Source organism: Dromaius novaehollandiae, chromosome 10, assembly GCF_036370855.1.
Source record: "Dromaius novaehollandiae isolate bDroNov1 chromosome 10, bDroNov1.hap1, whole genome shotgun sequence".
Taxonomy (NCBI): Eukaryota; Metazoa; Chordata; class Aves; order Casuariiformes; family Dromaiidae; genus Dromaius; species Dromaius novaehollandiae.
The window spans coordinates 20,235,881-20,261,004 of record NC_088107.1 but is presented as its reverse complement, the minus strand read 5'-3'; the positions used below and the strand labels follow the sequence as shown (position 1 = coordinate 20,261,004).

Genomic DNA, 25,124 nt, shown 5'->3' with positions numbered 1-25,124 from the left:
TATACAACACTACAGTTGAATGTAAATTAAAAAAACTTTCTAAGCAGTACTGGAAGTTTCCAAAATTATGACATCTTCTGGGTACTGGAGTTTGGATTAAGAAGCCAATAATTTATTTAAGAAACTATCATTAAAACCACTCAAGCATATCATTATTACAAATAGCCACCGTACTGTACTGAGCTCTTGATCAAAACATATCGTCTTTCACTGCATTCTAGCTAACATACTGTCATTTTAAACTGAATGTTTTTTCCACTTTTAACACACCTTGGAAGATACTTGGAACAAATTTATGTATCAATCAGGAAGATGTATAACTGTATAACGTACTATTATCAGGGGCTCCAGTTTTTCATTGAGGCCTATATCAACTAATAATTAATGTAAAGGGAAATGAAAGCAAATAGGTATCTTAATGAAAAGAAAGTTCATCTTACTACGAAAAAGACCAGACAAATAGTGATCTTTTGTCCTTGCATCAGCAATACATTTTTAAAGCAAAGCTGACTTTTACTTAAGACATGATCTCTCTTCACAGTTCTATTTTGATTGAGTAGATGTGAAGCTCATTCTTTGCAATCCTATGAAAGAGGAAGTCTTCATTAAGATAGATTTTCTGTTTTTCTCTATGATAGTAGTAGCTGCTTGTTTCCTTGGACTTGGTATACAGCAAAGGTATTGCTATAGCAAATGGCCAGACCAGAGTGAAACAGTTAGGGCCTTGTGGGACTACTCATTTTTGGTTAAGTTAATAGCACGTGCTTATATCTAGGTGCCTACTACTCATGATAATGGTGTATTGCACATAGATTGCTATTTGATAAATTTAATAATAAGTATATGAAAGTCCCATCTTAAAAAACCTGACATTTTTATACATTACAGATAGTCATATAGGCACAGAAAGTAAATGCCAAAAGATGAAAATGGGATTTTCAGTGAAAGGAACAGAGCCCCACAAAGCAATCACTTTGGACTGTGATACAGTTTATGAAAAACTGAGATCCCTTGAACTGGTCTTTTAGGTATTTCCCAAATGTACTTGTGGTACCTCTTGTAATACTGCTACCACAGCTAACAAGTACAGGCTGTCTGGATATGAAGATTCCCTATTTTATATAAAAGGTATTTCTGATTAGCTCTTCAGACATTATATTATAGACATTTTCATGTGTTGACACACATTAAAGTCCTGAAGGCCTTTTCAGAAGTCCTGCAAATGCTGCTTCAAACTCAGGAGCATACAAGAAAGGGTTTTACTGTATAACATGAAACGAATAAAAGTTATACACTGGCCTTATTTTATCCTGAGACACTAACCATAATCAGTGCAGTTTTGGTCCTACACTTTTTGGCAAACATCAAGAGGTCTGAACCATAAATTGCTAAGAAGAATACTGTGACTCAGGGGACCCTGGGAATAATTCTTAACATGTGTTGACTCTGTACGTTGTAGCTACATCGATTCTAAAAAAGTTATTCCTGTTTTAAACTGCCAGAAGAGACAAAAGAATCACACACACTTTGTTTATGTAATGCATGTGCGTTGCCATGAGAGTTAAATATTGCCAAGAAGAAACACCTGAAAACAATATCTCTTTGGAATAATATCTGCTGTGCAAGATTTATTCTGGGAGTAGTTAGCCCATCCTGATTCATAGATCTTTTTTACAGAGTCTTTCCTGTGACTTAAGTGGTGGCATTGCTAGATGATCTCCTGGATGATTGTTTCTCTGCATCAGCAAATAAGGTAACTCATGTTAATGTTTCCAACATCAAATAAGATTTTGAAAATTGGGGTGTGTGTGTGTGTGTGTGTGTGTCTTATAAATAGATACTGTCCAAACTAGGTTACGTGAAACATTTTGTATTTCCTGTTCCTGAGTTAATTTTATTTCAAACAAAAGCAATACTGTCTAGTTCAGCAATGTCTGCAGTAACGGTGATTCTGTGAAACTCTTACTCAAAAGTAAGAAACTCTTACTTTTGGTTTTATGAGTTCATAGTAAGTGGGACATTTGGAATTTTTCCTTCCTCTGCTGTATTATTTAAAGACTGACCTCCATCTGGGAATGCACTAACTCTGTCAGTAACAATGGATGTTACAATTGTGCAACATCCTACTGCTCTTCTCTTAGTCATTTCCAAATCACACTATGGCTTATAATAAATTACTGATAGTGCTACCTTTCAGGATCTCATTTTTTTCAAAATCAGCCAGTACTTTTCCAGAAAAGCACACACACTTGCCACTCAGAAAATTTATCTTGAACAATGCTGTCACTTATGATTTAGTATTTTTCATTAGAGAGCTGTTCCAGCATCCAAGTGAACGTGCAAATGACTTAAATTTTTAGCAAGTGTAATGGCTTGGCTTTGGATCAACAGATATTCACATGTGCTTAAAATATGTTGCTATACCAGTCACATTTTGTCAAAGTATTTTTTTGGTGTGTATTTCTAACTGTTCCATTTCAGGTTTCCCTTTGGACAGCATTCATGTGGGACTGTTAGAAATTTGTCCTTTATTATGCTTCCTTCTCTCCTGATGTCTTCTAATTCTTTGCCTTTTATTGCCTGTCAGCAATAAAATTAAACACAAAAGCAACAAAAACTCTTAGCTACTTTTTTCTATAAAGCATGCTCTGCAATTGATTCCTTCATTCCCTCATGAAAGATCTGATTAGCAAAACAAATTTCTTTAAGCACCAACCAAGTTAGGTTTCAAATACAAATAAAATTAATGACCTTAACGCAATTTCAGATTGGCAAAATTTTAGGAGAACTTGAGACACCATTTTAATGTTTTGGGATATTGCAGCAGCCCAGCCAAATTTTGCAGAAGAGGGCAAGCCATCGTCCTGAATAGGCCAGTATATAAATGCTTGCTATAATTTATGCCCAAGACCTGAAATAATGGACTGAGGTACCTTGAATATAATGAACTTCATTTCTCTTGAAGGAGAGAGCAGCCATTACCCTAAGCTCTTTACATCCATGGCTTTGCAATTGGACTGTGTTTTCTAGGACAAATACCCATTAATTGCATGCCAGATCTGTGGAGTGCCAGTCAGGTGTAGGGTCTGTGTTTTTAGGAACTAGCTGTATTACAGCACTCCCTTATGCATGTTGAAGGGAGGTGCCCCACGTACTGCAGTGCTTCTCCCTATTCTGCCACTCTGATGAGCGCTTCTTCAAACCCTGTCTTGCCGTAGACAGACACACTGGGTAGTTGAGAGCTCTCTGTTAAACTGTAATTGTGGTTCAGCCTGTCCTCTTGAACGTGAGCTGTTACGTACTTAAGAAAATAAGACTGCTGGATTGAGAAGTCTGACTTTGGTCATTCTCTTCTGATTATTGATTATAATGGGATGTTTCTCAGGCTTTCCCTGCCTGAAAGCCTTCTCTCTTTGACAAGAAACTGTAATGCCATAAAGTCCAGTGCCAATGTTTCTGCACACTCACATATGAAAGGAAGCCATAAAAAATTCCTGTTGTAACTCATACCTTACTTTTATAATGAATAAACTCTGATCGAGTGAATAAAATTATATTTATCATTCAAAAGCAAATTTGTTTGGTCCAGACTAGACTAGTATTGCTTCCTTCCCCACTCAAAGGCAACATATTCATTAAAACAAGTTCATTTTTATTTCAAGCAATTTTCTTACATAGCTAGTGGCTTTTTCATCTTCACAGCACATCACTGAAGAAAAAAAGCTATGATTCTCAGAAACACCATCAAATAAAATCCTCATGAAAAATTAAGTCAGATTTTTCTTATGATACAAGTTGGCTGTTTTTGAAGATTCCCTTGCTCAGGATAAAAGATATCAAAGCAATTTATACTTTAAATCTCAGTTGGCATGACATATATGTGATCAATACTGATCAGATAGACTTACTTAGCCTCTTGGCTTAGAAATTTCCTGCAGAAATGCAGATTCTAATGAATAAATCTGTTGGAAACAGACAAGGTGTAGTAGATAAAGAAAACTAGAGCTCATCTGACAGAAGATTCTTCGAAGTCCCTCGAAAACCACCTGTCATACTGAGAGTGTCTGTGGAGCTATCCTCATTTGCGGATACAGCTTTATTTCTTACCGTGCAGTGTCTGCACCATGCTGTATTTCTTCTCTTGTAATCATACGAAAGCTATGAAGAGCTTTGGTTCTAGGCTTTGAACAAGGAACAGTTGGTGGGGATGCCATTTTTTACCCAGATTTCCCTGAAATCCTCACAGTAGCCAGTGAAGATCATTTGATCCAGTGTTTGTCTTGAAGGATAATGGGAAAGGATGCACATCTAATTATTTATTTAGGAACAGAGGTGGGATTTTATGAGGGAGAAATGTAACCATCATGTTAGAATTTGGACAACGTATCTGGTTTAAAATTATCCTTAGAAATAAAACTAGGGTTTCTCTAGATTCTTAAAGTTTTATTTACAAATAAAGATCAACTTTGTCCCTTCATAAAATGACTATGCCTTGCTGTTAGTTGCTGAAGTTAACACTGCCTTCATATACTGAAACACTTCCATTTGCTTATCACTTAGTTCCTACAAAGGTGTGCCTTGAAATATCTGTTATACTTATTGCTCCACTGCAGAGAGGGAAAAGGATGCACACTGAAATGGTACCATTGCTTTTTGCAGATGGGAGTTCTCCAAGGCTCTCCAAGAGCCTCTGGCTTGTAAGGGGGAAGAGGGAAACCAGAGTGCCGTAAGTTGTAATCTTCTTATTTTTTCAGCCATCTTAATATATTGTAATCTGTTGGTTCTGCTTATTGCTAATGTATTTGAAATAACAGCGCTGCAGAAATTCCTAATAATGATCTTAAGAAATTAATTAGTTAGCAGTTTTCTAGTTCCTATAAACACTCAGACGTCTTATTTTAGTATTCAATTAAATAGTTGAGACATCTCGTTTTTATTTTCTGCAATGCATTCAATACTAATGAAATTTCCAGTGCACTGTTTAGAAACAAGCTTAAAAACAGTGAAAAATAAAATACAAAAATTAAATATTCAAAATCTAAACCAAAACCAAAACCAATATCATATATCATGATTTCCACAGAACACTGAATTATTTTAGAAAGATCAGGATGGCAAAATTATCAGTATGGATGTCTTGCATCTGCTAAGTGCAAAAATATGTCTTAAATATGTAGTCAGTGCTTCTGAGACTGTAACAATCACAAGCTGCAATAAGGGAAATTCCAAACAGTTCTGACGAAAAAAATGTCCCAGTGAGAGCGGCTAAGGAACAGGTTGCTCAGAGAGGCTGTGCAGTATCCAGCTTTGGAGATTTTCAAAACTTGTCTGGACAAGGCCCTTGGCAACCTGATCGAACTCACTGCAAAGTCGCCTTATCTCTGTGGGCTTTGTGATGAGGAGAGATGATGCTACATTATTTGGCTGATTTCCCAACTGCTAATAGGCATACACTCTGTGTAATGAGGTAGAGTGGATAAAATTTGCCATCTGTTCCCCTGCCAATAGTCAGATGTTAGGAGCTGGAGACTTTGTAATATTAATGCAGTTAAATATGAGAGGAAAGATTGGTTATTGAGCTATTGGTCCATGTACCCAGCTCAGATTAGCATTAGAATTGCTGTGACTATTATTTATGTATGAAAGATTGTGTAACAGCTAACAGCAAACAAATATTTGTTGTTACAATGCATATTTCTGTTCAAAATGGAAACTTTAAACTGATACTTACAATGCAGGTTACCATTTTTTTATGCTTCATTTTAGTAAATGTTTACCTAGAGATTTGAACAAATCTTGCCATATAAATAGCACAACCACGAAGTTAAGTGTTACAGTGTTGTATTTATGTTTACTGTTTAGGAAATTATCATGCAGTAATGGAATCATCAAATCTTTATATTTGATAAAGTGCTACAATAATACAGAATGAGCCTCTAGATGTCAACCAGAACATGCTGTTTCTGACGACTTTCAGCTGAGTGAAACTACTGTTTCCATTTATATTTATGAAACCAGTCATGCCTATTTAATGTTAGTATTCAGAAAAAATGGACAGAATGCATGGGTTTTTCTCTGAGGTGAATGAACATTATCTGTGTATTCAATGAATGGTAAGCAAACATCCACGTTTCTGTGTGTCCTGTATCTGTTCTTCTGGATACAGAACTCAAATCTCGTGTAACAGTGTACCTTTTTTTTTCTTTTTGGACTGTTTGCCTTTTTTATTGAGAACACACAAGGAATGGTACCTACCAGCAGACAGGAGGTGCATTAATATTATTTTTGAGTGGGACCCTATCTGCTCAGGAAGACTACCAAAGGATTGTTTGGTAGTAAATGTGCAAAAATATATATCCTTACTTACAAGTAATATCTCAGTACTTACAAGTAACTGCACATATGGTGGATAAAAGATCTATTAAAACTCCTTTCTTCATAATTTCTCCATCCTTAATTCCATTCAATTTTCCTTCATTTTAAAAAATCTGTTCAGGTTTTACTAAAACAAGATACTTTGGCACAGACTTGGGTTGCGGATGTTCTTCTCCAGATGAAATCACATTAGTTTGGGAGCAATTTTATGATCCACTATGACATATATACCTACCTGTTAGGAAAGCACGTTTGTAAAGAGCAACAGAAATTGAACTTACTCAAATTTATGCTATAACCAGGTGATTTTCAAAAATCATGGAGTTCTTTAAATATTTTCTGTAAGTAAACATTTTGGTTATTAGGAAATTATTTAACCATATATAACCATGTATGTTTTCTGACACATTTTGTTGTGATAAACTGGTCTTTGTTATTTGCTGTGCAGAAGTCCTTAAGACTTCTGAAAAGTGAAGGAGAAATGGATATATTGTGCTGGCTATGTTGTATAATTGTTAGAGAGGATATTTAACACCACTGATTCATGACTGCTCTTATATTTACATATGCTGAGAATATGAGCTGCCACTGATTAGCAAATACTTTTACTCAAACCTCAGTTATTCAGCCACGGTCTATATATTGAAAAGCATAGTAAGTTAAATTCTTTCAAAGCTTTATTCAAAAAAACACAAGTGAAAGTTTGTTACCTAATGGAACGGCATCAGAAGCTCCACTTACAATTCCCTGTCTTGCTTTCTTGCATTGCCGCTTCCATATGATACGACAGGATTTGAACAGCCAACACTGCACAAAGGAAGTAAGTAAATAAAATATAAATTAGAAAGCTATCATTATCTCAGACTGGAGTGCTAATATGACAAGGCAGTTGGAAATCAGATCAGCAATGAACGTGTACTTGTCATACTAAAAACATAGGAGCCATCTACATGGACTCTAAAGGCCTCCAACAATTAGCTCAGCCATTACTGTGTCTGGAAATACTTGCAAGAGTTTATATTTGTTAGTTTTGCTCCAGTCTGTTAAGATTATGATTCCTACTCAAAGTATTTATCACTTTCTACAGTCTCCATTCTTCCTAGCAGTTTGTCTTCCTGTCTGAAGCCAAACATAGTATAAAATGAGAATTCAATAATTTTAGCTAAAACTTTCCCCTCTATTTCAAACACTAGCTTATGCAGAAATTAATTATGTAATAAAGAACTTTTAAGGCACCATGGAAGATAAATTGTATCGACATGTTATTTAAGGTTAAAGGAATTGTCAGGTGTGAATATGACTTGGGAAAGCAGGAAACAATAGCACAAAAGCACTTGTTCAATAAAATTAATGCCCTGCTGTTCACTCTTACTGGTATCACAGGAAACACTTCTGTAAGAGACAGTGCAAGCTCTTCCGCTAATGGAAAGAAATGCATCTTCCAACATAAGTGGTTATGTGTGACAGAGACCTTGTTGGTAAGTCACTAGCTAGAATATACGTAGAACACATTTAGATCTCTGGAGCCTTAGCTGCAGAGGCACACAGAAATGTAGTGATCCTCAGGACTTCCTTGAGCAAGAAGAGAAATAAAGAGCTTTGGGTTGATGACTTTGTTTTTCAGCTCTGTGGTTCTGACTTGAAAGCTTAATAACTCTTCATAATGGCCAGTCTCTTCCCATTACATCGTTCCTATTTACTGGGACAAAAAGACCACTCAGTTGGCAATAATCACCAATAATGAAGACATTTTCCAGGAACCAACTGGCATTAGCCAGCGATGCGCTGAATTCTGCAATCACACAGAAGTTGTCTGGGTTGGTACCTGGTATTCGCAGTTCCTTGTGCACCTCATCCCTCCCCAACCTAATGAGCTGTTACAGAGGTTTTAGTTGATGCTGGGTTTTTTTATAGCTTTATTTAAAATCCTTTAAAGCATGCCTCATTTTCTGATAGTTTTAAATTACTTTAATGCCACCCACTAATGAAAAATCCATCATAACAGTTGTGTCAGATATCACAATGTATTCAGTTTGTAGGTTCAGGGGCAGATTTTTGGTCCCTTAAATCGCTTCTGGGCTCCTTCTCAGAAGGAACAAAAATGGCACTAGTAACTGCACATAAAGGCAATTTATCCACATTTGGGCATAGACCAGGCTCGCAAAAGGGCTACTATGCAATGTATGCAGTATGGCAACTATAAGTAAAGCATCTGACAGTGCTTGTGCAAGAACTGCCACAGATCGAGAGAGAGAAAAGGCTTCCAGCTCCACACCGATCCTTTACAGTGATCGGGAGCAGGTGCCCACGGAAGCGCACGGGAAGCAGGCACTTTCCACTAACGACCCTCCCCAGCATTCCCATACTTCTCCAGCATTCAGCGAAAGGACTTCCCCGGTCAAAGCTGCATCTGGACCATCGTGTTTATCAGCCATGCCCTTAGTGGCATAAGGGTTTGTTTTGCGCATTGAAATCTTTGATGCTGAAGAACACTTGCAGAAAACGTAGCCATGGATATTTAGACTGATGTAGTACAGATGTGGCATTGTCTATGAGAACATGAAACAAGGTGCTAAAAAAGGAGTCTCGTGTTGCTTGGGTGTTCTGGATTGGACTGTTTATGCTTTATCATACATTTAACAAACTGAAAAATGTGTTTGAGGGATCAGCATGTGGATGAGGGTGCTCTCAGGTGGGCTACTGCACAAATAAAATTATGGGACACCCAAGGAGAGCTCTTTGGATTTGCCTCAGCTACAGCAAGAGGGAGCTCGCCAACATGAAACAGAGGTTGCAACACAACCAGAGGGGTGACAGCCACTAACGGACCTTTCCCTTATGCCTATACTGAAATTTTTTCCTCAACTATTTGTGGTTTCATAACATCTGGCACGAAGCTCCACAATTTAACTGTATGCTGTTTAAAGCATATTTCTCTGACACTGTTAACAGTCTTCTGATCGTGTTCATGTGGCCTTGATGTATTTTTATATATTTTGGAGGCCTGAATCCTATTGCTAATACTAATTTGCCTTCTTTTGAAACACATTTTTAGAATGAATGTGTTGTTTTGAGCTTTAAAACACTGTCCTTTCATGCACTGAGGAGCTCTCATGAGTTCAAAACGATTTGATGTAAACGGCCCCCTTGAAATTTGAAACCCACTCCAGCATCAGCATCAGCATCGATACCTGCAGATTCATCCTGCAGAGCAGCATGCTGTCATCTATTTTCTCTGTAGCGCTATTAACCCCCTAAAAATTCTGTCTTCTTATGTCCCCTTCTGCTCTGAGTTTCCATGTTACTTGAACAGCTGCATTAACTGACATTACAGTTTTCACACAAGCTGCAAGAACTAGCCAGGTTCAGATTAGTTCCAACTAAGAAGGGAAGCTAACAGATGTTCATCCTAGAGGGGGCTATAAGAATATTATATATAGAATATATAGATATATTATAGAATATATAGATATATTATAGATTATAGATATATACACTTAGTATATATATTCTAAGTAAATGGTATATATATATTCTAAGTAAATAGGTGAACATGAAGGAGGACACTACCTGCTTAAAGCCTCAAAGTTGTGTTTACAAGCCCTTAGGCTTTATCTCTAATGCAAACACGGCTTTTGACAGGCATCACCTGACTGGCGTCAGGCCCTGCAGCCTTCCACTGTTAGTGTCCCATAAGCCTTCAGTTAAAAATAAATACATTTTCCAAGGGGCTGCAGAGAAGCAGAGATTCGGACTGCTGTGAAAGACAACGTTTCCTCGGTTTTGTTCAGACTGGCGCCTGTTTTGGCGACTTTGATTAGAGGCGACCCCTCGCCCCTCTCGGAACAAGATGGCGCCCCCGCGCGCCCGCCCCGCACCACACGCCCAACTGTCGCACCGGCGCGGCGCGCTGCCGCCGCGGCGCGGGGGGCGGGGCCGCCGGGGCGCGGCACCCGCGGGACGGGAGCGCGGCCCGCCCCCGTCACCTGACCGCCGGGGACGCGTGCCGCGCCGGCTTCCGCGGCCCCCGCCACCCCCGCGCGCCGGCCCTCGCCGCTTGGGGCTGCCGCGCTTCCGCCATGGTGCTGGAGTCGGTGGTGGCGGATCTGCTGAACCGCTTCCTGGGCGACTATGTGGAGAACCTGAACAAGTCCCAGCTCAAGCTGGGCATATGGGGGGGTAAGGAGCCCCTTCCGCCCGCCCGCGCCCAGGGCCGGGCCGGCACAGGGGGAGGGAGGGGCCGCCGCTGGCACCGGGTGGGCTCTCGCTCGCGCCGCGGCGGGCAGCGGGTCTCGTTGGCTGCGGCTCCCGTGAGGGGCGGTCGGTCCGCGGGGCTGTGCCCCCCCGCCTTCCCCCTGAGGGGCGGTGCGCGCCCTCCGTGAGGGGCGGGCGGCCCCCGCGGCTGCAGCCTCCGCCGCGAGGGGCGGGCGGCGGTTTTGGCCGTTGCGTCGCCTCGAGGCGAGGGGCTGCGTGCGGGGGAGCCGGGGCGCGGCAGGTGCCTGGGGACGACCCGAATTTTGCGCCTTCTTCCTCAAAATGGGGGGGGGGGGGAGGTCCGTGGGTGCTTCCCATAAATCGTGTGTATTAAACAGAGCCGCTCTGCTGGAATCGTGCGACGTGGCTATTCCCAGCCAATGTATCGAACATTGAAGTTTGTTACTCTTCAGGCAGGCGAGGAGTTGAATCGCTGTCTGACTTAGATACACAAGCGATGAGGTTTTTCTCATCTTCCTGATTTTGCTGTTGCCATGGTAGTCAAGATTAATGTTTTTAACATTTACAAATCATTACAAATACCCGTATTATAAGCAGAACATATCACTAAGGAATCTGGTATTAAAACACCAACAAGAGGTTTATCTGGTGTGCTTTCCTCCTCATGTATGATTCTCTGTGACTACATTCCCTTTGGAAATCCTATTACATTGCCTATTTCAGGAAAAGTTAGTGCATTTACGAAAACAATCATGCAAGTGCCTTACATTTTTGTGGTTTTATGATTCATGCTGTTCTTCCTGCTATTTAAAATCAACAAAAATAAGAGATAGCACCTTCCTAGTCTGCACTGCCTTGATAGAGCTGTGATTATTTACTTTGTGTTATGAATGAAAATAAGACTGGTAATAAGAAAGATAGTATTAGGCATACTGAATGGTGTAGAAACATGCAGAAATAGAAGTTAATGATACTTATGTAATCTCTCCCACCATTAAACTTTGCCTGAATAATGAGTGTTAATGACTCATAGATTAGCCATTTGTTGTGTTATTCTTTAGCATTTTGTGCTATCCAGTAACTGGAAGTTTGGTTTTAGATTTTACCCCTGTGTTCTTGGGAGTGTTGCAGTTGAGTTCCTTGCTCCGACTTACATAATATAATAGTTTAAATCCCTTATTCTGTACTTCCGTTTTTCTTCCACATAGGTAATGTGGCACTGGACAATTTACAGATAAAGGAGAATGCATTAGTAAGTATTTTATATTTAAAAAATTTTTTTTTTGGATCCAAGGGCTAAGTCATAAGATAAAATACTGTAGTTCCATCTTACACAGTATGCCTTCTTTACTAGTTCTTGAGAGTAAGTCCTTGGTTAGCTGCCTCTAATTTTGTTCAGGATATTGGAATAGAGGGGGGGGGAAGGCAATGGGTTAAATGATAAGTGTGCTTCTGCCTTAAATATGTGACGTAAAAATTAGCCATATGGTTTTGAAGTAAATTTTCTGTTGTATTACTTGTGTATGCACACACATAGCCTGTCCTAGTTTTTGAGGCTTGAAATAATAAAATTTTAAGTTATTTTGGTATTTTTCTGTTACCATGTCAGTCTTCCTGTAAAATGTAGAGGACTTAATTTCTGCTGTGATTGCTGGTGTATCATCATATTTCCATTAAATCTTAGGGTTTTTCCTACTTGTAGGTCCATGCAGAAGATGTTCGTATGTCTTTGAACACCTTGTTATGTCTAATGGGTATGCATAGGCCTACATGTTCTTTCCAGCTTTGTTTGAATAAATGAGTTTTTGAGGCCTGCCTCCTGCAAATGGATTGATATAACTAAGGGCTTTTGAAAGACTACTTTGCTCAGGTACTAATGTGGGCATTAAAGGAGAAAAGGTTCATCCTTCTAGGTTGGCTGAAGCTCATGTTTATGACTTTCTGCATAAGTTGATGTTCATTTAAAACTGGCAAAGAAGACATTTGTAATATGCGTACTCTCTGAACATAAATATGGTCATTCAGATGCTCCATTCTGCTATTAAAAGAGGAGTGATGGAATGGGGGAAGGACAAGAAACAGCTTGCGTTAAGTACCCAGATTCTTATTTGAAAAAGTATTTGTTGATTTTTATATTCTTTAATGGAGTTAATGGATGGCTATACTGTTCAGACAATCTTACTGCAATCTTTAATATGTTTCTACTTTCACTAAACAGAATTATGTACTTTTCTGTGAAAAGAAAATATGTTGGATTTTTGCTTGACCTAATAATTAATTAGATTTTCTTCATTGTTCTGGTTTCATATTTTACCTGCCTATTTCACCCAGTAGTGATAACTTTTTTTCTACTTAAGTCTATTTCACAACTCTTAATACAAATATCTTTGTAATCTGGTAGTTGAAAAAGGAAGAAGAAGGAAGGGGTTATCTACTTTGTCCATCTGTCTTTGCTTCTTATTGTGATAGCAGGGTTGATTATGGTTCTACCAGTTCTCACTTCACTTATTTCAAGTATTGACTTATTGGACTGACCAGAGCTGAAAGACGCCAAAGAGAATTTCAAGAGCTGTACGGGAGAGTTTTGAACGGCTTTATAGTTGTGTAGTGGGTTTTGAAGCAAAAGATTTGTATAAAATTTCTAAAATAAAATTGCACCTAACTATTTTTTACAAATGGATACTCGCACACCTTGGGAATATTCCAAGTTTTTTCTCAAAACATGTTAGCGTATTTGCTGACACAGAGTGCTGAAGTGAAATATGTATCTGCCTTATCCTTCAAGGATGTTGCTTTGTTTTGCATGACGTCAGCTATAAAAATAAAGAGAAGTATAACATGGCAGTTGACGTTAATACTGCTTTTTTATGCTGTCAAACACCTGTAGTAGTAATAGCAATGAAGTCTTGCCCATGGATTTCTCCAGCTTATATTTTTCAAACATAGGGAAAAATGTCTGATGAAGAAGTAAGACCTGTGTTCTTTAGCAGCCTGTTGCAAGTTTCTCTGACTTTTATTATTACAGTCACTTCTGTCAAAAACTCTGAACTCTGGGTATCTTTACTTGTGAATTTCTGTCCAGTATCCAGTCTGTCATGTTTCTTTTAAAATCTCCAAAGGTAATCCTGCCTGTTGCTCGTCAGTTATAATCTTGAAGTATTTTTAGTACATCATCTGTTTGTTTGTCAATATGTAATTTCAATTATGTCATAATTTGCTTGCTCTCTTGCTGTGCTTGTTCCTACTGCTAAAAACGAAGTTTGCAGATCAGACTGTTTTAAGTGAGTTTACTTTCTCTCTCCTGATACATTTCAATGAAAAATAAAAACTGACAGGAAAGCTTCTGGTTATGCCAGTTGACCAGATTTTTAATATACAGCCCCTGCAAGATGAAATAGAAGGATATACTTGGAAGATGTTGAAGAGTGGTTGTCACCAAGAGGGATTTAAAGCATGTGGAATAGTCTCTAGGAATATGTAATTATAACCAGAAAAGGGTTAAAATATTCCATAGCTCTTGCTTTTCAATAGTTTCTTTGAATCACTAAATGGAAGAACAAGCCACAAAAGTGTTGTCACTAGTTTTATCACTTAATTAAAAATAAAAGGGAAGGATTTTCTTTAATTAAAACTATCTGATGTTAGATTTTCATTGCAGTTCAGGACACTGTTTAAAAACTGTGGAAATTTGGCTGACATGTTAACTGGGGGGATAGTAATCTGCTTTTTGGGGCAGCCCAGTTATCTAAATTGTCAAGGGGGAGTCAAGGCTGTTTTCTAGTATGCGGGAGGAGAAGGGGTTAACATCTATCACATTTGGGAAAACAGGTTTGCTTCTCATAGTCTTTGAGATTGGCATTCTTTCTAAATAATTTAACCACAAACCAAAGGCCTGAAGAAAAGTCAAAGTGGAAGAGAGTTCTGGAAAACACTTTCTTTAAGTATGGACAGAAAACCGACAGCAGCTGGGGGAGGTACCAGCTGGAAATCTGCTGTAAGATTAGTTAAATCACAATGTTTTAACCTCATTTTAAAATCTTTGCTTTTGTTTTTGGGTGGATTTTTTTAACCAGTGATTATATTCCTCATTTCAAAGTAGCCTGTATAGATGAGATCATTGGTCAGGTTTTAATTGATGGTAATTGGTCACTTGTCACTTGTTCCTCCTGTCTTTGAACTGATCCTGTTGATGTTTGGCAGGCATTTTGCGTAGAACCTCACAATGTTTTTAGTGAGGCTTTTTATGTATATTTGGAAAAATTAGGTATAATACTGATTATCATAAACAAAAGAGCTATGCAGAATTAAATTATCCCATGTAGATAAAATTTCATTTTTTAGTAACTTTTGGAGCAAGGCATTATTACACTTGCAGGAGAGTATTGCTGAAAAATGTTTAACTGCTTCATTTTTATACTTTTTACAAACCATATCATATTTATGGATCCCTGTATTGCTAAATAAATGGAACTCTGGCATATGGAGAACTGCTCCTGTTCTGGAACTTCAGTTCTTGGAGAATACTTTTAACATGAGTAAAGATAATATTTTTGCTGTATAAACCAGATTATCCTTAAAATGTACGGATTTGTTTAATACTTTTTTTTTTTTTTTAACAGAGTGAACTGGATTTACCTTTTAAAGTAAAAGTTGGTCAAATAGGTAAGTTGTTGTTTCACCAAAAATCTTAAAATGGAAATTTTAGAACAGACCTTAAGATCGGTCTTGTTCCTGAATTTCTTTATTAGGTGTTCTTAGACAGGTGGTCTCTGTAATTTTACTTGCTGTTGAGACTAGTGTAGATATCTAATGTGACTGCTCTAATTAAATCATAGGGTGTTGTTTGGTTGATCCTTCTGGAGTAACTGTACAGGCTGGGTATGAAAAATGTATCTGAGAGATTCTTTCCTGATACGTGAATGATTAAGGGAGCTGTTTAGTACAAGCAAAATGTGTGTAACTTTTTAAAAGTTACATGATCAATATAAAGAATTTAAGTAAGAATTTTGAAAAGCTGGCAAATACGCCAGAGGTTAAAGAATTCTTAGACATACGTTGTTAAAAACGCCTTTCAATGGTGCTCAGCATTGCTTTTTCAAGTGAAACATTTGTGGGAGAGGAGTGCATCGTATTTCTTCTTCCATGTCCCTACAAAATCATGTTCATCCCAGTAAATTAAACTCCAGTCATGATCTCAACTTTTGATCTGAAGTCTTTGAACTCAAACTGCATCTTCTCATTTAAATCAGTGGCTTATTTTTGATGCGTGTATTTTCTCACTTCAAGAACTGTACAAACTGCTTAGGCCCACACAGGTCCCACCTTGCCTTCTGAGGTGTGCAGGACTTCAAGAAATAGGGCTAATGCTCTTCAGTAACTGAGGTATTGTTCAGCCTAAACACAGCGTAGATTTTTGCCTTGAAGTAACTGTGTTTTTGTTTATGTAGATAAACTTACTCTGAAGATTCCTTGGAAGAATCTGTATGGTGAGGCAGTTGTTGCAACTCTAGAAGGCTTGTATCTCCTAATAGTCCCTGGAGCAAGTACGTAAACTGTTCAAGAACACAGTGAAATCAAGTAATGGAAGAGAGAAAAATACTGAAGGGTACTGTGTAATTGAGTATATAATAGCAAGTAGTTCACATAGGCTGCCATGTGTACATTCTGTTCACTCAAGGAGATGTCTAGGCAAACACTGGCAAGTGAGAGCAAGAAGGGTGGGAGGAAGCAGCACCTGTTGCTTTTATGGGAATCCTTGGGTGTATCCATTTAACAGAGAGGTATCAATTTGACGGAGAGGTTTCCTCTGAAGGATGCTTATCCCAAACCCTTTTTTCTGGCATGACCTAGATCTTTTGGCTGTTATGTGAAATAGTCCATCTGTTTCTGACTTTTACCACTTAAAAGTAGTAATTCCATTAGAACTGATTTTTAGGGAGGGCGAATTGTTTTCTGTGAAATCAGAAGCTCTGGTATACTAAGTAAACTTTGACGTTTCTAGAGCATTAAATGTATGTATAGCAGAACTTGCAACCTGTGTTATACTGCAAAGTGCACACTTAAAGAAGTCTGAATTTCCACCTTTGTAAGGATGTGGAAAGGTTCTTCATTGGCACTGCTGCATCTTTTGTGATATAACGCTTAAACATTGGCAGGATCTTTGTGTATCTTACTACATAGGAGTATGAATTCCAGAGGTGAGATGCAGGTTTCAGCAGTTAGACCAGGAATAACCTTTCTGTTGCCAAATGTCTTTGTCTTGTTTGAGATAATGTGGAACATGGTGTGTGCTGCTTGATTATGTATTTACTTAATTTGAGCAACAGTGCTTCAAATTTAGGATTAAAGCTGTCCCAACTTGGCTTGCAGGCATTAACTATGATGCAGAGAAGGAAGAAAAATACTTGCAAGATAATAAACAAAAGGAACTTGCAAGAATTGAAGAAGCCTTGCAGAAAGCAGCAGAAAAAGGTACTAAGTTAATAATGCAAACCTCCATCAGAATTTGAGAACTTGGGCTGTGATATGAAAGAAAAGCCCCGTTTTGTGTCTGACTTCCTAAATCTTACCTTTTTCAAATATCAAGCTAATCTTACTACAGTTATTTAAAAAGTCTTTTTTTCTCTCTGAAGCATGAAACAATGTCACTTATTTTATTTACTATTCATTTGTCCATTTAACTTCCATTGGAAATGGGAATTTCATCATCTGGTGTTTTTGCGTGTGTGTGTGTATGTATGTATGTATATGTATTTAAAGCTCTGGGGTGTTTGGACTGAAGATAGAAACTGCATTGCATGAGACATTATCTTGCTGTAGAGTTTTAATTATGGGTCTTTAATAATGTGATACTGTGTTTTAGAGGAACAGAAGTCTTTTTCTAAGTGGAGACTTGCTGCATCCAGCTTTTCAAAGACTTTTGAAGAAATTATTTATAAAAAAATGATACATCAGTAGCTTGATTCCTCATTCAAAGAACTAGAATTTGAGTCATGTTTTCTGGAGATGCAGTGTTAAACTTTCAGCCGTGGGGAGGAAAAGGCAATGCATCCTCATTCAAAGAACTAGAATTTGAGTCATGTTTTCTGGAGATGCAGTGTTAAACTTTCAGCCGTGGGGAGGAAAAGGCAATGCATCACTCAACCTGGATTGCTTTAAACTGTAGTTATCCTCAGCCATACTGTAGCCTCACATTTCAGTGGTACAGTGGCTTTGTTTCTTGCATGTTTCTGGTCTGGTGCTCGAATATCGTGCCCGGGAGGAGTTGTGCAGTTCCTGCATGAGCAGATCTCTTGCCTTTGCTAGATGCAAAAGTCTTAGGGCCCAAGCTGCTCTACTGCAGCTTGAATTCATAAGGAATCTTCTTTGTTGGTCTTCAGGAACACACTGTAGCTGGTGACAGTCTAAGAAATATACTGAATATAAAATCATCAGGGTCTGTTTTTAGCTGTGTTTGCTTTTGTGGCTAGTACTCAGCATACTTTAATGTGTATAGAGTCTTGATTCGGTACTTGTATTTATTGAAGAATCTCTTAACACAGAAAGTTCTGGGGATTTTTTGAAGACATGCTACTCAAATTTTGAACAAACTGGTCATGTCACTGTATGGTTAGTACAGTGTGGTGGAAAGTGAGAACAAGGTCTGCTGACATAAGCTGGGAAAACATTATTTCCTGTTTTCTAAGCCACTAAAGTCTGTCAGTATCAAAACTTGTATGTAGAGACCAAAGCTTGCAACTTTTGCCTTTTGCTGGTTAGGAATAAAATGAAAATTGCATAATTTGACGTATGTAGATAATCTTTGAAATGAATTATTCTGAAGCTTTGACTCTGGCTATCAGATACTATAATGGGAATACTAACTTAGCACATGAACTTTATGAACTTGGCATTAAATCAGGAATTGATTTCTTCATTAAAAAAATGCATTTTTTTGGTTATTTGCTGCCGTGTGGACCAAGGCACTCATTCACAAGATTCCTTGTATGGGTTGGAGAAACTGATTTACAAGGACGTCAAGCCTGGTGGGTATGCATGGTTAATTGCTACTTAAATTTAACAAATGAAAGAAACTGACACCCAAATGGCCATATGTAGAAATGAAGCAACAAGACTTTTTGGTAAGCATCCACGTAGTGGTGGTTCTAGGAATAAGATTTTAATGATTGCAAATTCAAGAGGAAACTTACAATGATTGGTGCTGTCTTAATTGAGTGGCTGTTTAAAAAGACAATACATTTAGAAAGGTCTTCATCAGCCATGTCAAGTTCAAGAATGTCATAGAATGCTGACAGTGTTTTGCTGTAATTTTTTTTTAAGTACATTAAGTATTTTGAGAATAGAGGAGAATTACCCTTACTTAAGGCTTCTGGACTTAAGATGTTTGAAGTTCAGGCTGTCTTGAAACTTGGAATGGGCAAAATGAGCCATAGAAGACTGAAGACATCTAGCACTTATTACCATGTTCTTGTTTATTTGGTTTGCTCTCAGATTAAGCAAGGAAACTGTCTCCAGCAAAATTCAGAGGAGCTGCTATTATGTTGTACCTGCTGTACTTTTTCTCTTGAGTTAACTTTTCAGTAGAAGGCTATTTTTAGCCAAAATTCCTTAGTAGGCTTTTATCTGAGTGCAAGTTCAGAATGAGATTAAAATTGGGCTTGGACTATGTTTAGTCCCTCCATAGATGTGGTTGCAAGTGGTTAAGAGGAAAATCATGTTGTCCTAGTTTTGTCTTGCATGTGAGTACCTGAGATCTACACATTCTCTAGTAACTGAAGGAAGCTGTCTTTTTAAATATCAGCTATAGAGGATTCCTTGTACTCTTAAAATGAACTGTCCAAAAGAAAACGTTGTGTTTGGTGCAGTTTTTTATTTTTGTTCTTTGTAGGGTGACCACTGTATAAGTGCAAGGCAGGTTGAAACCTTGGGAGGCACTTTCTCCTTTATTTGAACAAGCATGCAAGTAACTCAAAATAAAGGTCTTCCCCTAAATTAAACGGGCTGTTGGACTTGCTTCCTTCTTGCTGTAGCAGTACACACCCTTATGCTAAAAATTTAAAATGTTGAGCAAGGGCTGCTCTGTTGCTGACTTCATCTTCCCCTGTGTTGGCAGAGCCTGGGGGGGAACGACTGATGACAGTGTAACTGACCAAACTAACTTTCCTTAGAAATGTGGAGAAATAGGAGGATTAGCTTAATGCATGAAACAGTTTGTGACTGTTCTGATCATAATGTGTGTAAATAGTAAAATTTAATTTGATAAAAGCTTTTAAAGAGTCATTATTTCTGCATGCCTTTTGTGGGTTTAACTATCATTATTCATACCCTGCTGTCGATTAGTGTGAGAATCACTGAGAAGTGCTCTTTAGGTTTCTGTTTATGTCTTGAATATCTTAATTTGGAAGTTACGCCACTGTATGGTAGAAGTCTCTTCTGATTGCTTTTCCCCATGGTGTATACATTATTAGCTGTTCAGATATGCCCACTATGCCTCTGCCTGAGGTCATTAAATTAAAAGCAAACAAACGTACATTATTGGATTACAAAGTTGTTCACCAACAATCTAATAAGCAGTTCTTCACCTTTAGAATTTTGCTACACCTTTCAAAATAATTGTTCTTTAGTTCTGTTTTCTGTTCTTCTCATACTTAATTGATCCAGAAGTGTGTTAATATAATGAATTCATGAAAAAGTCTGATGTATGTGTATTTGCTGAGAAGCCTGGTGATTATTTGTAGTTCCTCAAACTCTTCAGAAGTTATATAAGGAATATGTGAAAATTAAATTAATGCTTTGACCTTACAATTGACAGGACCACTGATCTAGTGGATATTTGGATGTGTAATGTGAAGTTTTTACTGGCTGCTTAGTTTAGTGGAACTTTAAACTTAAACAACATAAAAATAACCAAGACTTCAGTTGCTTCCAGGAAAGTGAATTTGCATATAAATTAATTATTAAAAACAAGATTCTACATTGTGAAGTGTAGCTGTCTGCTTCCTTAACAGCTCTGAAATTCTTTGAAAGCTTTTAATGAGAGCTCAACAAAGGCCTTCTGCTCTAAGACAAACCAAACTTTTTTCTTTCCTTTTCTTCCCTATACTTTCCTGCATTTCTGCTTTACTAACTTGAACTTCATCTTTTTTTTCACAAAATTGCTTGCACTGAAAAAGGACGTAAGCGTAAAAAGTATAAAAAGCATTTTAAGAAACCCTTTAGAGGTCATGATCATTCAAAAGGTGGGTGAAATATATGAGTATGTTTTTTTGTTTACTTTTTGTGTGTGTGCTTTTTTTTTTTTTAACAAAAAAAGAAAGGTTTGGCTTTTTTTGCTTTGTTTCAATTAGTTTTTCCTAGTTTTGGGTATACAGCCACTGATAGTTGTCTCATTTTTGGAAGTGAGGACATAAACTAGAGAGAGAGCTTTCTGATGTTTCCCAGTTCTCTGAATCAAATGAGGCTGAACTTGACTGTTGGAAAAACTGCATTTTATTGCTACTGTTAGCTGCATTTAGTTAGAAAAATGTTAATGAGTTGCCTGTTTGCGCTACTGCTGCTTGAAAGACATGAAGCTTGAATACATGCTTCTCTGCCCTTTTTTTCTTCTTTATCAGAGTTGCATTGCTTTCTGTTAATATCAAGTGGGAGTTGTGAAGGATTGATTAATGGGAGGAAGTATGAGGCACATATAAAAGTGGTATAAAGTCTTTGTTTCTTCCTGGAGTTCCTGAGTAATTCTTTTACTTGGAGTCAAATGCTTTCTTGAATAGAAGTATTATATCATATACAGTGCCAAAGTGTTTTTATTTTTATTGGAATCCTCTGAATCTTTTCTTATAGCTTAAAGAAAAAAATTATTCTATTTTTTTAGGAAGATATGCAAAGTTATATACTTGTGTTACTCTGCATGCGTTGCATATGTAAAATGTTATAAATAGTTAACGTAGTCTGAGAAATAAAACTGTGAATGCAATCCTAAATTTAGTCATAGCCTGTGGTCCTTATTTCTATGTACTTGGATAGCCATGTGTGTCTTCATCTTCAGCCATCTGTAGCATTTCCAACAAAAACGTACAAGTTTGATAGGCTTATCAGTGGCACTTCACTGTAACACCCACTTTGTACAGTAAATACTGTACAAGACGAGGTAAGATGTAGAGACAGCTAGAGAACAGGCAGCTCACTTGTATTTTAGCTAAAATGTTAAGACACTCAGTCCAACATAACATTTTTAGATTTATGTTGTTAAACAGTGAGTGTGTCGTAAATCCTTAGTTTTTTCCAGCATGCATATGTTTGTCTTGGGTGGCTCCTGTGTGTATGCTGCTTCTGTTACCCTGTCTGGTTCAAAATAAGTTCAGTTATCACTATGTGGCATAGAAGAGTTCTGTGGGCATCTAGCTTAACTGGCCGCAGTATGAGTCCACTATGGAAGAAATGTAATATTTTACATGTAACTGTTCATTTTCTATATATAGTATGCAAGCATTTTAACATCCTCAGTGTCCTATAAAAGGCTGTAATGGACTGATCTTTTATTGTGCAAGCATTATCTTCACCTGGTTATTCAAGGGTATTTTGTGCTGAATTACACCTTCCTACCTATTTCCTCATTGAAATTGCTGGTTAATTGCTGGGCGAGTCTTAAGGGAGAACATTTTACTTGAAAGGAGTGGGGTGCAGTATGTTTACAACAGAAATCAGAAAGCTGTGTTGTAAGCTAAATGATTTTGACTGAAACTTGGACATGAACTTTGTTATGGTTGCATGTTGTGCACACTCAGCTAAAATCATGACTTCAGACTATGGATGTACAGGAAAGTTGCATTCATGTGATCTGCTCTGTAATTAGCAGAAGAAAGAGTTCCATGGGGATACAGACGGACAGGACTTGGGACTTCCTGATTTTTGTTAAAGCATTATGCTTTTTAGGCTAAGAGAAAAATGCAAATATCTAATGTAAATAAGTAAACAAGTGTCCAGTATTTACATTAGAGTGAACATTAAGTGTACATTGGAATAGCTGTCAGTATGGTTCAACTCAAGATGTGACTGTAATGATGCCTTTTTTATTTTAGACAAACCAAAGGAAGAGAAAAAAGATACTTTTTTAGAAAAGCTTGCAGCTCAAGTTATAAAAAATGTGCAAGTCAAAATCACAGGCATTCATGTTAAATATGAAGATGATGTAAGTACTTGGAACACCTTTTCTTCATTTTAGATTGGACTCCAGTATGGTGATTATTATGTAGTCTCTAGAAATAAGTTGACACTGGTTTCTTCTATACCTCTTCAGGTAAAATACACCAAGTATGACTGAAAGCCGTAAATATTTTGGATACATGCAATAGATATTCTCTCTTTTGCCCTGTTTGATAGCGTGTCTCTCACCTAATGTGGGTAGTGGCTGTTTCTCATGCATTCGTGTGTGCTGTTGAAGTACAGAGTTTTTCAGTGTACCAGATGAGATACAGAATGGCAGGAACTGGTGGGGGTTAGAGATGAGTCAGAAAGCAAATGGTTAAAAATACTTAATTGATGATTGAGAATCTTTATATAAATGGAAGTGATGTTATGCCATCCCACTTCCAGCTTCCTTAAGGAAGAAGTATGAGGCAGTTTGAGATAGTTGCATGTGAAAGGGAAGGATTAGATGTAGATTATTTCCCAAATCTATTTTGGGACTTCTTTTTTCCCCATACAAAGATTATTAGATGTTGAAAGGGAACTTTGGGATTTAAGTCTTAAGCCTTTATACCACATCCATTTTGGTTTTTGGCCCAAGTTGGAGAGGTCTAAGAATGATCCAGCTAGTATTATTATTAAGCAAAGGAAGACCCTCAAAACAGCTCAGAATTCGATCTGGTTTTAATGAGATGTTGCATTTTTGTTGTGTGGGCAGACGAGAGATAAACATCTCTTTTTCTATTTTTTTTAGATCACAGATCCACAGTGTCCAGTTTCTTTGGGAATGACATTGGGTGAACTTAGCTTACTGGTAATGTGTGTGTGAGAACGTGTGCATGTGCTTACATATTTGGTTTAACCGTCTTTGACAGGATAGCTGAAAGGGAAGTTTGTGTTTAGTGTGATATAATGAAAGTTTGCATAGAGCTGAAAGCTTAGACAGTCTTTCATGCATGCAGATGGTACTTAATGTTTTTACAGGCAGAAGGGAAGACTTGGGGAAGATTGGGCTTTTCAAGGCTAACTGTTTGTTATGATCCAAGTGACCTTATGATCCAAGTGATCTTTAAAACTAGATGAAAGCATTAACATTTATAGAGCAGGTTATTCCCAGGGCTAATAAGTAAATTATGATGAACATTACTTTGTGACACTGGACATGTGGTATTTTGCCAGGCTTTTGAGAAATGGAGGAGAAAATTTCAGTTAACCCTTGTTTTTGTTAGATCCTAAGGATTCTATAGATGGGATAAGGAGCTGAAAATTAAACCTGACAAATTCAGTGTTGAGTCTTGCTTATATGTGTAGTCTAGAGAAACTGACTTCCCCTGTTGTCTGGTAGGACCAAAATGATGATGCATTTTGTGCTTGAAAGTATAGAATAAAACCTCAAATATATTGAATAAGATACAAAGAATGATTTATATATGATTTATATTTATTACTTTTAACTTTTAGACAACAAATGAGAATTGGACACCTTCTATTCTGAATGAAGCTGCAAAAATGATATACAAGGTAACGTGTTTTTTCCTAACTCCTTTACAAGTGCAGTTAGCAGCTGATTTTGGTAGTCTGTGGTAGAAATGGGGCAAGAGAAATAATCTGGGGTTCTAAAGAAAAATTGAAAAAGCACTTTGTTTTGCTCATTTTCCTGTTCTTTTTCTTAATTTTGGTTTGTATCCAGACAGAAGTAGAACCAAAATGACTGTTTTTATGTAAGACATAACTTTCCACTCCATGGTTTAGAAAATTTGCCATAAATTCAAACACTGATCCATTCATTAAATGCATTATGCAGCAAGTCTTAAATCTGCATAGTAACTACAATTTCCAACAATTGTGTTAAATTACCATTGCCAGTTTCTACTCTAGTCTGTATGCTTAACATATTTGGGATTCACACTTGCTAAAATGAGTATTTGAAGATCTAAGAAATGATAGGAACGTTGTAAGAAGGGTTTAAGAATCCTGCCTTCTTTCTCAGGCCAACTATTTTATATATATAGATAGATAGATAGATGTGTGTGTGTGTGGAAAGCTAACCTCATAGAACAGATTGAATACCGAGTATGGAACCTGCTGAATGCTTTCTTTACTTCACAGCTTTTGTGCCTGGACGGCCTCAGTGTTTACTGGAATGTACAAAGCAAAATGTGTTATCGTGGCTCCCGTGAACAAATATTGGTAAGGTAGAAGGAACTGCGTTAGACATTTGTGTATTTCACAGTTACTATAGTATTGCAAAATAGACCATAGTAATTTTTTTTCTTTTTGTTCTCTGCCCTTTCTTTTGGTCAGCTATATTCTCATACCAGGGTCATATCTTAATCTATCATACCATTGAT

The 25,124-nt window shown here is 37.5% G+C and overlaps 1 protein-coding gene and 1 long non-coding RNA gene across 4 annotated transcripts in view; both read left to right on the top strand.

Annotated features, from left to right (window-relative positions):
• LOC112991140 (uncharacterized) overlaps positions 1–9,122 on the top strand; it is a 33,221-nt gene extending 24,099 nt beyond the window's left edge. Inside the window, exons 6-8 of the long non-coding RNA XR_010390801.1 lie at positions 1,678–1,753; positions 4,660–4,726; positions 5,863–9,122. This is a non-coding gene — a long non-coding RNA (uncharacterized LOC112991140). The remainder of the gene's footprint in view (positions 1–1,677; positions 1,754–4,659; positions 4,727–5,862) is intronic.
• A 1,168-nt stretch (positions 9,123–10,290) lies between these two features.
• VPS13C (vacuolar protein sorting 13 homolog C) overlaps positions 10,291–25,124 on the top strand; it is a 101,451-nt gene continuing 86,617 nt past the window's right edge. Inside the window, exons 1-11 of one of the 3 annotated variants that reach the window (XM_064517506.1) lie at positions 10,291–10,554; positions 11,799–11,842; positions 15,210–15,252; positions 16,038–16,133; positions 16,960–17,061; positions 18,552–18,614; positions 20,763–20,828; positions 22,668–22,777; positions 23,528–23,587; positions 24,235–24,294; positions 24,883–24,963. In XM_064517506.1, the coding sequence (XP_064373576.1) occupies positions 10,455–10,554; positions 11,799–11,842; positions 15,210–15,252; positions 16,038–16,133; positions 16,960–17,061; positions 18,552–18,614; positions 20,763–20,828; positions 22,668–22,777; positions 23,528–23,587; positions 24,235–24,294; positions 24,883–24,963 (825 nt within the window). In that variant the 5' untranslated portion in view covers positions 10,291–10,454. The remainder of the gene's footprint in view (positions 10,555–11,798; positions 11,843–15,209; positions 15,253–16,037; positions 16,134–16,959; positions 17,062–18,551; positions 18,615–20,762; positions 20,829–22,667; positions 22,778–23,527; positions 23,588–24,234; positions 24,295–24,882; positions 24,964–25,124) is intronic. The other 2 variants (XM_064517507.1, XM_064517508.1) reach the window with 2 other exon arrangements.